Raw genomic sequence first — 15,548 nt, 5'->3', positions numbered from 1 at the left:
CAAGATGCTGATAGCACCACCACACCCCAGTGGTGATAAACAAAAACATCTCCAGACATTGCCTGACATCCCTTGCAGGGGTGGGGGATGGAGAATCACAACCCTCACTTTCCCTAAATTCCCCTCCATCCCCCATGGGAACTGCTGATGTAAAGGTTACTCTGTAACTGTTGGAAAATCCAAGTTACATGTGTGAAAACAAAGTCTGGAATTAGAGCTAAATTTCACTTTGTATTGCAGGATTTCAAAAAATGCGAATAGGTACTGCTGTACTTTATGCAATTCTTGAGAAATAAAGGTTTTATTTAAATTTGCTCAGTGATACCATCATTGGAGCTTTCACATGGAAATTAGTAGCTGTGTTTTCAGAAACTTTGTTGCAGTTGATGTAAATTTACATTTAAGGCTGTGACTTTCAACTTCAGTTGCCGTTTGGAATCTGGGAACCAACAAACAATGCCCAGGGTGCATCCTAGACTGTTTCATCAGAATCTTTGGAGGTGGGGGGGTGGGGGGGTGGAGGGGGGCCTGGGGCCTAAGTAATTTAAATATGCAACTGGTTTAGAATTTGTTTTTTTTTTTTAAACTTCCTAAAAATCTTTTCCAAGCTAGCAGGAAACCTAAAACTCCTCAATTTAAGAAAATGAGATTAAAACCTTTCTGTGTTCTTTCTTTTACTTTGTTCTTCTGGGTATTTCCTAATTTATTTCTAGCAGCCTTGAACCCAGCCATCCAAGTTTCAAAGTGTATTTTTTTCAAAAAGGTTCCAATTGCCACTACCCCGCTTCTTGGCCTCCCCCCACCCCACCCGCCCTCCTCAGAAGTCACCCTGGAACTCCTCAGAGCTCCCTTTGGGGTGAAGTGAGGTGACAGAGTGAGCGATACAGTGTCAGGGACCCACTGAAAGTCAGAAGACCTCGGTTTGACTTCTGTCTTTACTGAATACTAGATCTTTTATTTGGCAAGCTGGGGCCCTTTCGGAGGCTCCATTCTTCCTGGAATCCCCTCTTGGCCTTCCCTGAAAGTTATAGGGTGGTTCCACGTGAGGTCCTTTTTGTCGATGTATCTTGCTAAATTCTGTAAAAATGTTCTGGCAGTATTAACACTGTTCTAACGTCAGTGGGAGAGGAGGAATATTCTGGCTGGCATGATCAGAAGGTTTTCTGTCTTAGAAGCTTTGAAAAAGTCCAAAAGCCTCCTAGTAAGTAAATCCAGTCTGACATTTCTCTCTTAGATTATTATCTCGGGCTAGAGAAGTGGCTTAAAACATGTGTTATCTTTTAAATGGAATGTTTATAGATTATCAGATATGAGTTCTAGTGTGTATACTAATTTATAATGTGTACATTCACCATTATGATACCATTGCTTCTTCATTAGTTTACTTTCTACTTTTAAAAATTTCTAGCCCATACATTTTCATCTTATTGTTCATATTGTTCCCTTAAATTTATATCTTATATTCAGTCTTGACAGTAAAAGGCAGATAAGCCATGCATGTCTCTCTATGTAATTATGTGTTTGTTGTTTCTATATTTAAAAATCATTGATAATATATGAATGTATCACAATATTTTATTATACATTTTTACTTCTTAACTTGAAGAGGAAGTATTTTGAAGTTTTGTCTTTCTTTGTTTTTCCTCAGAGCCACCAACCCATCGTTTAAGGAAGTTTTGTCCCGAATCGAGTCCCACGAAGACTGTAGGAACTTACCCATGATCTCTTTTCTCATTCTCCCCATGCAGAGGGTGACCCGCCTTCCCCTGCTGATGGATGTAAGATGTGATCTGGTGTCTCTTTCCTCTGTGGATAGCTGTGCTGCTGCAAGTCCAATTAAGACAATTATTCTTACCCCACTTAAATTATATCCCTTCTATAAAATCCCCCAATTAAGTGAGAAGGTGCTGTTCAGTTGGAAAGTCCCACATGTGTCTAATATCTTTGGAAATTATCTTCAATTTAGGTTTGTGGGGTCACTCTGAAGAAGTTAGATTATCCCTCATTTTCTTAACATTTTTTGAAATGGGAAGAATATTGACTTCTTGTAGTCAGGAGTCCCGGATTCCTTTTCCGGCTGATCCCCTAGGCCTGTGACCTTGGGCAAGTCACTTAATCTCTTTGGGCCTCAGTTTCCTCTGGTTGACCACTAAGATCCCTTCCCTGTCACATTCCAAGATGCTGAGGTGCTTCCATTTCGCACAGGAAGGAGGTCCTGTACAGAATCACAGGGCATAAACCTGCCCTATTTTGCATTGCTCAGGATGAGTGAGGAAAGTCCAGGCATCCGTCTTATCTTAGGAAACATTCATGAAGAAAACAAGTATGTGATTTTGAATAGTGGTAAGATGTGGCTGGGAGAAGAGTTGAGACTGCCTGGTGGGAAACACAGCTGGGAGGACAGCCAGACGGTAGCTCAGGAGGCTACATACTGGCTGGGCTGCAACTGCAGGGGCATCCGTGAGAGAACGGGGTGGCCCGACATGACTCCCATCCAGCTAGAGGGGCAAAGAGTCTCTCTCTTTTTTTTTTTTAATTGAAGTATAGTTGATTTACAATGTTGTGTTAGTTTCAGGTGTACAGCAAAGTGATTCAGTTTTATACATATATATTTTTTCAGATTATTTTCCATTATAGGTTATTGTAAGATATATACTGTGTTTTACAGTAACTCCTTGTTGCTTATCTATTTAATATATAGTAGTATGTATCTGTTGACCCCAACTCCTAATTTATCCCTCTCCTGCCTTCCTTTCCCCTTTGGTAACTATAAGTTTGTTTTCTGTGTCTGTGAGTCCTTTGTTTTGTATATAGATTCATTTGTATTATTTTTTAGATTCCACATATGTGATATCATGCAATATTTATCTTTCTCTGTCAGACTTACTTCACTGAGTATGATAATCTCTAGGTCCATTCCTGTTGCTGCAAATGGCATTATTTCATCCTTTTTTATGGCTGAGTAATATTCCATTTTATGTATCACATCTTCTTAAACCAGTCGTCTGCTGATGGGCATTTGGGTTGCTTCCATGTCTTGGCTATTGTAAATAGTGCTGCTATGAGTATTGGGATGCATGTATCTTTTTGAATTAAGAGTTTTTGTCTTTTCTGGATATATGCCCAGGAGTGGGATTGCTGGATCATATGGTAGCTCAAAGAGTATCTTTTTGATCAAATTAAAATATTTTGGCATAGTTCTACTTTATAATGGGTAATATTAATATAATGTCAGTTTTGACATACTTGGTTTTACAAGTCAAAATACAGGGTAAAAATAAAGCAAAAAATTACAGTCGAGTAAGATTACAAAATAAATTCCATTTTCTCAATTCCATTATAAATTCTAAGAGCTATTCTGAAGAAGCACTGAAGTTTAGAAACGAGTGAAAGCGTGCGATCACGGTCGCTTTGCTGGCTCTGCTGCACGTTGAGGGCAAGGCTCAGCTGTCATTTCAGAATTCACAGCACCTGCTGCTCTCCAAAGCCACCTCAGTCTACTCCCTTTACACCCTTCCTTGTCCGTTCCCTGTGATTTATGAACTTCTCTCCTTGTAAATATTGGGAAACTTGCAGTTTTGTGAATCTAGCTCTGATTTTTTAAAAATCAGTATTTATCATGTCTAAGAATAAAATGAAATCAGGTTATCAAAACTAAATTTTGGCTCTAAAAAGGTTTATTTCCTGTGCCTAATAAGACTTTTATAGAAATAATGAAACTTTGACACATATAGGAAAATATTAATTTTCAAACTTTACTATTTTTTAACAAGACATGGTTGTTTTCTAAATGTAACATTTCTAGTAATGTTATGAATTTTCAGGATTGTTTCTTTTTCTTCTTCTGAAAGTACGTTTTAGCCTAGTTTCCTTAGATTCTGTATATTCTGTGATCTCAGCCTTTTTAAATATTCTCTCCCTTTGTGATTCTGAGGAAATTGCTTAGATAGATTAGGACTCACAAAATCTAATATACATGTTGTAGATACCATGTTGGAGGTTTATGCCATGATTGCCCAGTAGGCTCTAAACTTTTTGGGATCAGAGACCGTTTTGAGATTGTGAGTGAAGCTGTAGTCATTCTCCCTAGAAAATTCAGTGTGCAAAATTTTACCTAAAATAATTGAAGTGTGGAAAGAAACTATGGACTCAGGATGCCTGCTCCCAGAGACAAAGACTAGTATTTTTCAAACTGCTTTTGTACCCATTAGTGGGTCATGAAATTGATTTTTGAATCACGAGCAGTGTTTTAAAAAAATGAATATAGAATAGAACATGTGGTATATGCTATATACATCGTTCATAATGTGGTTAAATATTATTTCATAAAAAACTTGTTTCATTTTTGTGTGCATGTCTACTGGTTGCAATGTAAAAGTATTTCTTGCAGTGGGTCATAGTCAAGAAGTTTTGAGAACCATTAATATAAATCCATCGATGGTACACTCTACGCTTCTCACATATCACATGTAACAATCCTGACCCCTGACTTTTGGATGTATAGACTTGGTGTTCGTCTGCATTTAAGGTACCAGTGGTTTGCTAGTTCCTAGTATCTTCCACCTCTGCTGGATGCCTGTTGCCCTAATCTGTTTCCCATGTGTGAGAACCTGGCCATCTGGGCAGAATTTAAATGTACCTAAAACATGGTCTCTTCAATGTTACTTCATTTGGAGATTTAGTTAAGCTTGTTAATCGAGGTGAACATTTTTAACAGTTGAAATGGTTCTGTTGGCTTTGAATGGGTATAGTTTCAAAAGTTTTACATAATTCAGTATACCTTCAGTTGACCTTCTTTGAACTGGATTTTACCATCGCAAAAATAGCAGTGTAAACATATCAAGGGGAAATCCAGCAGCCGTTTTTTTGATCGTTTTATTCACATTATATCATCTGCAAATATAATAAGCTCTAATAATAATGATGGTGATCATTAATTTTGTCATTCATTGAGAGCCTACTGTATGCCAGGTGTTCATAAAAAACTTTACATGCATTATCATTTAACTTTTATAACAACCTTGTGATGTAATTGCATTATCCCAATTTTACAGATGAGGAAACTGAGGTTTATAGAGTCAGGGTAGGTGACTTGCCCAAGGTCAAGTAGCTAGTCAGGAGCAGATCTGGAATTTGAAACCAGGTTCACCCACCTCTGAAGTCTGTCCTCTTATTTAACTATCCTCTGGATTAACATGGACCCTGTGCTTTTAAAGACTATCTCCTAGTTTTGTAATCGGATTTTAATGTCATCTTCAGACTCATCCATAGTATTGTGTTCAGCGTTGTTAAGTTTGCTACAAGTAAGACTCTATGACTGGACGTTGGTTTTGTTTTACTTAGTAAAATAAATCAGTTGATTTTGTTCTTCTTTTACTTGATTGCAGACTATCTGTCAAAAGACACCTAAGGACTCTTCAAGGTATGAAGTCTGCAAAAGGGCCTTAAAGGAAGTAAGCAAGGTAAGTGTTGAGAGGCTCATTACACAGTAATGGGATCACCCATTCAGATCTCTCTGAAGAGAACATGTCTGAGTTTGATGCTGAAAACTGGTAGATTCTCATAGCCATTTGCACACCATTCTTTGGGTAGTCGAAAAACAAAGCAATGTTTGCTGTACTCAAATGAAACTGGTATTTTTACTGTTTCAGACAGTCTTGTCTTAAGGGCCTTTAGCTATCTCATTTTCTTTTGGTGTCTGAATTCGAGAAGTATTTACTGAGTATCCACTACAGTGCCAGGGACAATGCCAGCCCCTGAAAATATGGGGATGAATAAGACATCGGTGGTTACTGCCCTTGTGGAATGTGCTGTGTAAAGGGGAAGGCAGACATTAAATAAGAATTACAGTAAAGGATGATGAGTGACATAAGAGGGAAGAACATAGTAATGTTGAAGCTGACGCCTGATGCAAGAGTAGCTGTTGAATTCTCCACATTCTATAAACACGTTCCCAAAGACAGGAATGTGTTTATAGAATTTGGAGAACTAGAATGTTCTTCATGTGACGAGAGCCCAGTTCAGGAGAGAGAACACTGAGGAACCATGTTAGGGAATTGTGGACCTTATCCTAGGATGCTGTGGAAGCTGTAAATTCATGTGCTGTGAAGGTGACAGTGGGGATGAGCTCCAGTGATGAGGCCTTTGTAGTTGATGAGGCTACAGATGATGTGAGAGTAGGATGGAGAGAAGCAAACCTACAACATGGGGGAGGTAGGCGTGGAGAGGGTTTGGGTGGGCATGTTTGCAGACAGGAATCAAGGAAAACAGTCTCTGGCTTGTGCAACCAGATGGATGCTCTTGTTTAGCTCTACAGTAGGAACATAGGGAGAAGCTGATGAGCTCCATTTAGAATGTGTCGGAACTGAGATTCCTATAGAACGTACAAGTCAGGAGCTCAGTGGAGAGACCTGAATCGGAGATGTGGATTTGCGAATCACCAGCCTAGGGATGATTTTTGAAGCTGGGAGAATGGATGCCAGTACCAAGGAGTATGTATAATAAGAAGAGTAGTTAGTGAGTCCGAAGTACAGCTGTGAAGAGCACCGGACTTCATCTTGTTTAGGGGAAAGGAACCAACAGAGGAGACTTGAGAAACAAAACAGAATGTACCCAAGAAGGAGGAAAACTTAATCAGTGGTCTGGCAAATTGCATGTAATCTGGTGGAAGGAAGGTCAGCCCCATTGGGTGCTCCTGAAAGACAAAGTGGGATAATGATTGATGCGTTCACTGGGTTTATTTATCATCAGGTGGGTTGTGTCCTTGGAGAGGTGGGTGTGGAAGCCAGATTGGAGTGTGTTGAGGGCTGAGTGGGAGGTGGGAACATGCAGCCAGCTAGTGTAGCTGTTTCAACAATCAGGCTGAGGGTAAAAAGACAAAAAGAGAGCTGTAGTTGAAAGGGAAGTGAGGGAGGGTCTATTTTTGTTTAAAAGATTAGAGAAATGTGGGTATGTTTAAATGCTAACAGGAATACTTAGCTGCGAGAAAGCAATGGAAGTTATGGGAATCAGTGAGGATATGGCCCAGGGGAGCAAAGCTCATGATAGCATCAGAAGCATCCGGAATATCTCGAAGCCGCACATTACTTCTGAGTTTGGTACATCTTTGTACCACTTTATTGTGAAGCACTTTTTGTTTTAATCAACTTTAAATTGACTCTATTTTACTTTTCCTGGCCAATAATAACTACAAAGTCATGGGTTTTATGAGCTGGTTGTTTCTTTATATATATATATATATATATATATATACACATATATATGTATGTATGTATGTATATATTTTTGTTGGAGTATAACTGCTTTACAATGTTGTGTTAGTTTCTGCTGTACAATGAAGTGAATCAGCTATATGTATACACGTATCCCCTCCCTCTTGGACCCCCCAGTCCCGCCCATCTAGGTCATCACAGACCACTGGGCTGAGCTCCCTGTGCTATACAGCAGGTTCCTACTAGCTACCTATTTTACACACGGTACTGTATTTATGTCAAACCTAATCTCCCAATTCGTCCCACCTTCCTCTTCCTCCTCTGTGTCCACACGTCCTTTCTCTACATCTGTGTTTCTATGCCTGCCCTGCAAATAGGTTCATCTGTACCAAATTCTAGATTCCACATACCTGCATTAATATACGATGTTTGTTTTCCTCTTCCTCTTTCTGACTTACTTCACTCTGTATGACAGACTCTAGGTCCATCCACATCTCTACAAATGACCCAATTTCATTTCTTTTCATGGCTGAGTAATATTCCATTATATGTATGTACCACATCTTCTCTATCCAGTCTTCTGTTGATGGACATTTAGGTTGTTTCCATGTCTTGGCTTTTGTGAATAGTGCTGCTGTGAACATAGGGGTGCACGTACCTTTTTGAATTAGAGTTTTGTTCAGATATATGCCTAGGAGTGGGATTGCTGAATCATATAGCAACTCAAAATATTTTTAGTTTTTTGAGGAACCTCCATATTGTTCTCCATAGTGGCTGCACCAATTACATTCCCACCGACAGTGTAGGAGGGTTCCCTTTTCTCCACACCCTCTCCAGCATTTGTTATTTGTAGACTTTTGAATGATGGCCTTTCTGACTGGTGTGAGGTGGTACCTCATTGTGGTTTTGATATGCATTTCTCTAATAATTAGAAATGTTGAGCATCTTTTCATGTGCCTATTGGTCATCTGTATGTCTTCTTTGGAGAAATGTCTATATAGGTCTTCTGCCCACTTTTTTTTGTATTAAAAATAAGTTTATCTGTGTCTTAGTCTGTTTTGGCTGCTAGAACAACATACCGTGGACTGCATGGCTTATACACAATAGAAATTTATTTCTCACAGTTCTAGAGGCTGGAAGTTCAAGATCAAGGTGCCAGCGTGGTTGGGTTGGGGCCCTCTTCTAGCCAGGTTGCAGACTTCTCCTTATAGCCTCACACGGCAGAAGGGAGCGAGGGAGCTCTCTGGGGCCTGTTGTAGAAAGCACTACTGTAAGTCCCCTACATACGAACAAATTCAATTTGGAGAGCGCGCTTGTAAGTCCAATTTGTTTGTAAGTCCAACAAAGTTAACCTAGGTACCCAACTAACACAATACTGTACTGTAATAGGTTTATTATACTTTTCACACAAATAATACATAAAAAACAAATGAACACAAAAAATAAAACATTTTAAATCTTACAGTACAGTACCTTGAAAAGTACGGTAGTACAGTACAATAGCTGGCATCCAGGGGCTGGCATCGAGCGAACAGGCAAGAAGAATTAGTGACTGGAGGAGGGAGACGAGGTGGGACATGGCAGAGCTGAAGGATTGTCAGCAATAGGAGATGGAGGGCAAGCTGCAATTTCATTCACATCTGACGTTTTTGGCACAGGTTCTGGTTCCTATGTGGGACTAGATGCATGTTTGCATCTTTGAAAGTTCGAAACTTGAAGGTTTGTATGTAGGGGGCTTACTGTAGTCCCATTTGTGAGGGCTGTATCCTCATGATTTCTAAGCACCTCCCGAAGTCCCCACTTGCTAATACCTAATATCATCTTCAGAGGTTAAGAATTCAACACATATTTTGGGGGGATATGAACATTCAAACCATAGCAGTCTGCCAACCACTTGAATGCATCTCTTGCTCCATCAGTGGTCTGCATATCCCACTTTGGGAAACACTAAGTGAAGAAATTTGGGCTGACAGGTATGAAATTACCTAAGGTCCTACTGCCCATGGGTCTCTCCTCCAGGACCCCAAATCCTATGGGGGAGGGGGGGAGGGTCTTTAGGAGAAGCTATTGTACTTAGAGAAGTTCCAGCCTTGGCCATGAAAGAGATTGTGTCAGATTTTGTTTGGTTGTTACTGAGAAGTTGGAAAAGAATTCACACAGAAGAGAAAGGAGGAAGGTAATAGTAATTGAATTGAACGAGCAATGATCCTTAATTTTTTTGAGACTTTTACATCCCAGTTACAGTAGACTGCTACATTCCTTTAGGTGTCTCTGGTTCACTTGATGTGACACTGGTTCTTTTAGGAAAGGCTGGCAAAAATGTAATGTAACTGCCTTACCTTGATACTTACTGTATGAAGGACCCTCTGTGAAGAAGTGCTGTTCCAGAGAATTGTTTTTTCTAAGGCAGCGTTTCTCTCTCTTGAGTAGGAGTCCTGAATATCAGGATTATTCCTGCAATCTCCTAGTGTTGTAGGGAACTGAGGTTAGCAATACAGCCAGCTTAGGGATTCATCTTCTTTTTCATTTGTGCAGGTTACTGATGGGGTTTTATAGATTCTGGGAAAACAATGTCAGTATTTTTAACAAAAAAACTGTGTACATAGAGCATTTATGGTTCAAAATCAAAATGCAGAATTTCAATAAGAATTGCTTCCCTTATCGGAAATGAAAGAAATTGGGAGTTCCCAGTATTTATTTTAGAGAGTGAAATTTTGTATGATGAGGCCCAAGTTTTCAGAACCGGACTCCACCTAAGGCCCTTGGGCAAGTCTCTCTAGATATTCATTCTTGGAAAAAATGAGTAATATCTTTTTTGGTAATTAAAATGCTAATGAAATTTATTTGCATAGTATGAATAATACTTCAGTGAAATTGTTCCTGTATGTGGCTGACATGATGGTGACAACTTACTGAATTGGGGCTTTGGAAAGACTTACTGACTTAGTCAAACAACTCAAAAACAAGAAAGATGTTTATATCAAGTGAAATGTGTATTTATTCCAGATTTTCGGCTCAGATGCTGGGGCGGAGCCGGGGGGAGGGAAATTTCCAGGGAATCTGATAGTTCAGCTGGTGCAGAGTCGTGTCTGGTGTCTAAGGAGTGGTGCTCAGGACATGGTTTCTTATGCCAATGAAATCGTCCCTGCTGCTCTCTTTTATTTACTCTCCCGTGGAAAGAGAATAACTGCTTTAACGTGCACCTCATAAAAATTCTACTTCTATTTGGAGATAATATTAAGTTATAAGCTTTTCTCATAGTAGCAGAAGAGCCAAGTTCTCTTGAATCTTTTCTTGTAACTTATTGCTTCAGCTATTTAAAAGAGGTAGATATCTATCTATTAACATGAAAAGATCTCTAAGCTGTGTCAAGTGAAGAACATTAAGTTGCAGAACAGAACAGATAGTGTAATGACATCTACGTAATAAAATGTGTTTATTTTGATGTGTTTAAATTGATGACATATGTATGTCATCAATTTATAGAAATAGTACCCAGAATCATACACATCAGACTTTCAACCGTGGTTACTGATGGTAAAGGGAGAGGAGAGCAGAAGGGAGGAATTAATAAGGTTTTTTTCCTTCACTCCAAGTACTGCTCTGAAAGAATGCATTTAAGGTTTACAAAGGTAACATTTTAAAAATAATGTACTAAATGTCCATTACAGAAAATTTGAAAAATTGAAATAAGAGAAAATAAAATGTAATCAGTAATCTTGTCAAAGATAGTGACTATTGCCATTTTATGGCGTGTCCTTCCAGTGGATGTAAATGTACACTTACACATGGATTCATGTGGTACCCATTGCATTTACTCTTCTAAATAGTGCTGCATGGACTATGGCCTTACATAAATGATTGTGCTCCTCTGATGATTTCTGTTGAAAAGTTTCCAGAAATGGGTTTATTGGGGGAAAAAAAGGTAGGTATGATTTAAAGACCCCCAAGTGCCTTCAGGAAAAGTTGTCCCTGTATCCATGACAGCCAGGAGTATTTCTAAGTGTCTGTCTTACTGTGCACTCCCCAGCATCCAATATTCTTTTCATCTTTGTGAATTTGATAGATTGAAAATATTTTATTTTTGTTTTAATTTATATTTCTACATTAGAGAGATTGAGTTCTTTTTTTGCCACATAAATTTGGCCTAAAACAAAAAATTCAGCCAAATTTAATAAAGCTTTGACAGACGCTAAAGGAAGGCACGGCTTTAATATGCGGAGGCTGATTTTAATAAAAACACTATATCCAAATTAGCGCTTGTCCCTTCAAGATAGTCATTAATCAGAGTCCACTAATGATACCATTGCTTGATATATTTTGAGGGAACTTTTTTGTTTTTAATACGCCTTTGGAGGTGGCGGCTGGTGGAGTCTATGTTTGGAAGTTTAGGAAATAAAGATTAAGACTTTATTTTCCATTTTCCCTTTCATTTTAAAGTGGGATAACTAAAAAGGAATTGCCCCCCCCCCCTTTTTTAAGTGGCTTATAAATGATCTCTGAAGGCAGTTTACACATTAACATCTGCTGAGCCTTCCTTTGTGTCTTAGGTACTGGGCTGGGCACTGAACTAACAAATAATGGAAATTTCACAATCTCTGCTCTCCAGTCTTTTTAGAGAGGTAATACCCAAGATGAGTCCTGAAAGACAAATAAGGGGGTATAAATCTAGATAAGAAGGAGTCAGTGGGACAGAGTGGGGTGAAGAATGTTCAGGTAGAGGGCAACACACGTGCAAAAGTGCAAAGGGACATGGAAGGGTGTGCGGCTCTGAGCAGAGATTTGGTAAGACTGAGGCCCAAGATAAGAGAAGCAGGAAGTTAGGGATCAAGTAAGTAGGTGCCAGATCATGGTCTTGCCGAGATTTAATTCTGAAAGCTTTGAGGAGCCTTTAAGGATTTCAAGCTGACGAGTTGCATGATCAGATTTGAACTTAGGGGCTTCCCTGGTGGCGCAGTGGTGGAGAGTCCACCTGCTGATGCAGGGGACACGGGTTCGTGCCCCGGTCCGGGAGTATCCCACATGCCGCGGAGCAGCTGGGCCCATGAGCCATGGCCGCTGAGCCTGCGTGTCCGGAGCCTGTGCTCCGCAACGGGAGGGGCCACAACAGTGAGAGGCCTGCGTACCACAAAAAAAAAAAAAAAAAAAAAAAGATTTGAACTTAGATTGAAAATTTTTTCTGGATGACACATAAGGGTAGGGCAGAAGTGATGGCAGAGAATTAAGAGGCCAGTAATCCAAAGGAGAGGGAGTTTGAGCCTGAGTGCGGGGACAGGGCTGGTGGATGAGTGGACAGCAGGACGGCAACATGAATGAGACTTTATGAACTGTTTGGATGTGGAGGACAAAGGAGCCGGAGGCATCTGAGAGGTGATGCTTTTTGGCTTGGGGAAGCGGATGATGCTGGGATTGATCACATAGAGAACACTGGGCCGGGGGAGGGGGTGGTAAAGGTAGTGTTGAGGTTTGGTCATTCCATCCTGAGTTTGAGATGGCTCTGGGGGACCCGAGAGGAGATACCATCCAGGTAGTTGGCTGTAGAGTTTAGGGAACAGACCAAGGCAGGGAGCACAGATTTGGGAACTATGAACATATATTCTTCAAGAGAAATCATAAAAATGCCCTGAGCAGTGGCTGCCTGATTGGATTTTGTTCTGTCTTCATCCTTTTAGGATATATATATTATTTTAAAGTCACTTTTTTTTTTTTAAGATTTTTTGGATGTGGACCATTTTTAAAGCCTTTATTGAATTTGTTACAATATTGCTTCTGTTTTATGTTTTGCTTTTTTGCCACGAGGCCTATGGGATCTTAGCTCCCTGACCTGGGATCAAACCCGCACCCCCTGCATTGGAAGGTGAAGTCCTAACCATTGGACCACCAGGGAAGTCCCCCTTATAGGATATTTTAATTACAGTTGCCCCAGCCCAGCCAGGATATTTTCTGCAGCCATCAGTCCCTGCATCAGTGAACTCCTCAAGACCATTCAGACCTAAAGATATGCTGGAACTGAAGATAGGTGTACCCTTTAAGCCTAGGATATCTGTTAAGTGACTGGAAACATCCAAGTGTCCATCAGTGGGGGACTGAATAAGTACACTGTGGAAAGCACATATGGTCGTAGCATATGTTGCATCCTATCACTCCTCTGCTGAAAGCCTGCTGGTGGCTTCTCTTTGCACTTAGAATACAATCCACACACCTGAAGAACTTGCATGCTTTGACCCTGGGCTGGTCCTCTAGTTTCCTCTTGTGCCATTTTCCTGTGTCCGGACCGTTTACTTTCTCAGGCACACGGCACTTTCCCAGTGTCAGCCCTTTGCTCCTGGGGTTCACTCTGCCTGGACCAGCGCTCTCCATTGATTTGGGTGCTAACTCCCTTTTCTCCTTCAGCTGTCAGCCTAAATGACCTCTCAGGAGAGGTCCCTGGCTCCCTCCTCACCCTCCTTCTCCCAGAACCCCTGTTTTTTTTTCCCCCTTTAAGATTTCAGTCTGTAATTATTGTGTCTGCCCTTCTTTTATGAGGATGGGGATTGTGTATCTCTTAAATGTTGTAACCCTAGCATCTGACACATACCGTGTACAAAATAAACTTTTTTTTCAGTGAATGTTAAATTTATAAGGCGAAATATTGGCAAGTGAAAAAATTAAGTCACAGACAAGCATTGAATAATCCATTTACGTAAATTAGAATTTCTACACATTATATGTGTGTGTTTATATGTTCATATAAGCATAGGAAAAAAAGAGAAAGTGTATAACCCATCTTGTTTCCAGTTACATCCATGGAGTAGGATTAGGTCAGAGCCTTTTATGGCCTGTTTTGTCTACTTATGTATTATCTTTTTTTTTTTTTTACGGTAAGCATATGTAACTTAATGGAGCAGTAATATTAAAGTAAATCTAATCAGAATTTCTAGCTTCGCTTTTAACAATCACATGTCTTTATGGCCAATGATCCTTGTTATGGACAAGTTTTATAGATTTTTCAGTTAATAAGAAATTGGAAATACAAAGTTTGTTTTGGTTTAGGCCAGTGAACTAATAATTATGTATTAGGTACAGTGTAAAGGAGAAACTCCTGTGTGTCTCCTCTGTGCTCAGTACTCTACCCACAGAGCACTTCATTTCTGACCCTTGTGGTCACCAAATGTGTGGGGTTTTTCCCCACGCCAAGTACTTCTGCTGAACCAGCTGGGTGTCTTACTGTATTCAGTTCAGTTCTCACTCCACCTGGAGGTATAGCATCAGATCCCACAGGATAAGGGCTCAAGCCCGCAAGACTACACCCCCAACTTCATTTCAGTCACTAAATTTCAGTCACATTGTTACCTGTGCTTCTGACCCACTGGCTATAAATCAAGTTCCCATGACCCCGTCCTCAGGTTTGATTAATTTGCTAGAGGGGCTCACAGAACTCAGGAAAACAGTTTACTTACTAGATTAGTGGTTTATTACAAAGGCTATTCAGGGATAAGAATGAACAGCCAGATGAAGAGATAAGGTGAGGTCTAGAAGGATGCCACCCTCCCAGCACGCAGGAGTGTTCCTGTTTACCAGCCTGGAAGCTCTCCAACTCCGAAGTTCAGGGATTTTTATGGAGGCTTCACTATGTAGGCGTGAATTATTCAATCATTGTCCAATAGTGATCACATTATCTCCAGCCCCTTTCCCCTCCCTGGAAGTCTGCAGGGCTGAAAATTCCAGCCTTCTCTTTAATCACTTGCTTGGTTCCCCTGGCAACCAGCCCCATCCTTAGGGGCTTACCAGACGTCACCTCATTAACATAAACTCAGACGTGGTTGAAGGGGGGGCTTGTTACGAATAACTGAAGATACCCATTTCACTTTTATGCCCTGGAGCTGTTTCAGGAACTGGTAGCAAAACTAAATTATAGCCAGAGATGCCCCTGTGGTTCTTACGTAGGAAATTACAAGGGTTTTAGGAGCTGTGTGCCAGAAACCATGGAAAAAGACAAAATATATATTTTGTTTATTATAAATCATGATATCACAGCTACTCATCAAAGGACTATGAGTTTGTTCTGTTTGTAGATAAATCAGTAGTTCTAATTAAACTGCATTTCCCTTAGCTTGACCATCCTTGAAGAATCATTGACCATTAGGTTCCAATGGAAGGCTTTCCTCTTCCAGCATCCAGGTTACTGGTCACCTGCTTTGCATGTAGCGTTCTGCTAAGAATTTGTCTTTGAAGTCAGTGGTCTGCCCTCAGCTGCTCTGATATGAAGTGGGGAGAGAGGTGCAGCTTGCTCTGAGGTTGGTGGTGTTCCCATGGGTGAAGGCAAGGAGGAGGGGCAGAGGAAAGGAGCAGACTGGA

The 15,548-nt window shown here is 40.3% G+C and overlaps 1 protein-coding gene across 6 annotated transcripts in view; it reads left to right on the top strand.

The window, feature by feature from the left end:
* Positions 1-15,548, top strand: part of ARHGEF26 (Rho guanine nucleotide exchange factor 26) — a 182,613-nt gene that overhangs the window by 86,847 nt on the left and 80,218 nt on the right. For all 6 annotated transcript variants that reach the window (XM_019934378.3, XM_073803695.1, XM_073803694.1 and 3 more), the window contains 2 exons: positions 1,649-1,778; positions 5,388-5,462. In XM_019934378.3, coding sequence (XP_019789937.2) covers positions 1,649-1,778; positions 5,388-5,462 — 205 coding nt within the window. The remainder of the gene's footprint in view (positions 1-1,648; positions 1,779-5,387; positions 5,463-15,548) is intronic.

Source organism: Tursiops truncatus, chromosome 4, assembly GCF_011762595.2.
Source record: "Tursiops truncatus isolate mTurTru1 chromosome 4, mTurTru1.mat.Y, whole genome shotgun sequence".
Classification (NCBI taxonomy): Eukaryota; Metazoa; Chordata; class Mammalia; order Artiodactyla; family Delphinidae; genus Tursiops; species Tursiops truncatus.
This window is presented reverse-complemented; position numbering and strand designations above follow the sequence as displayed.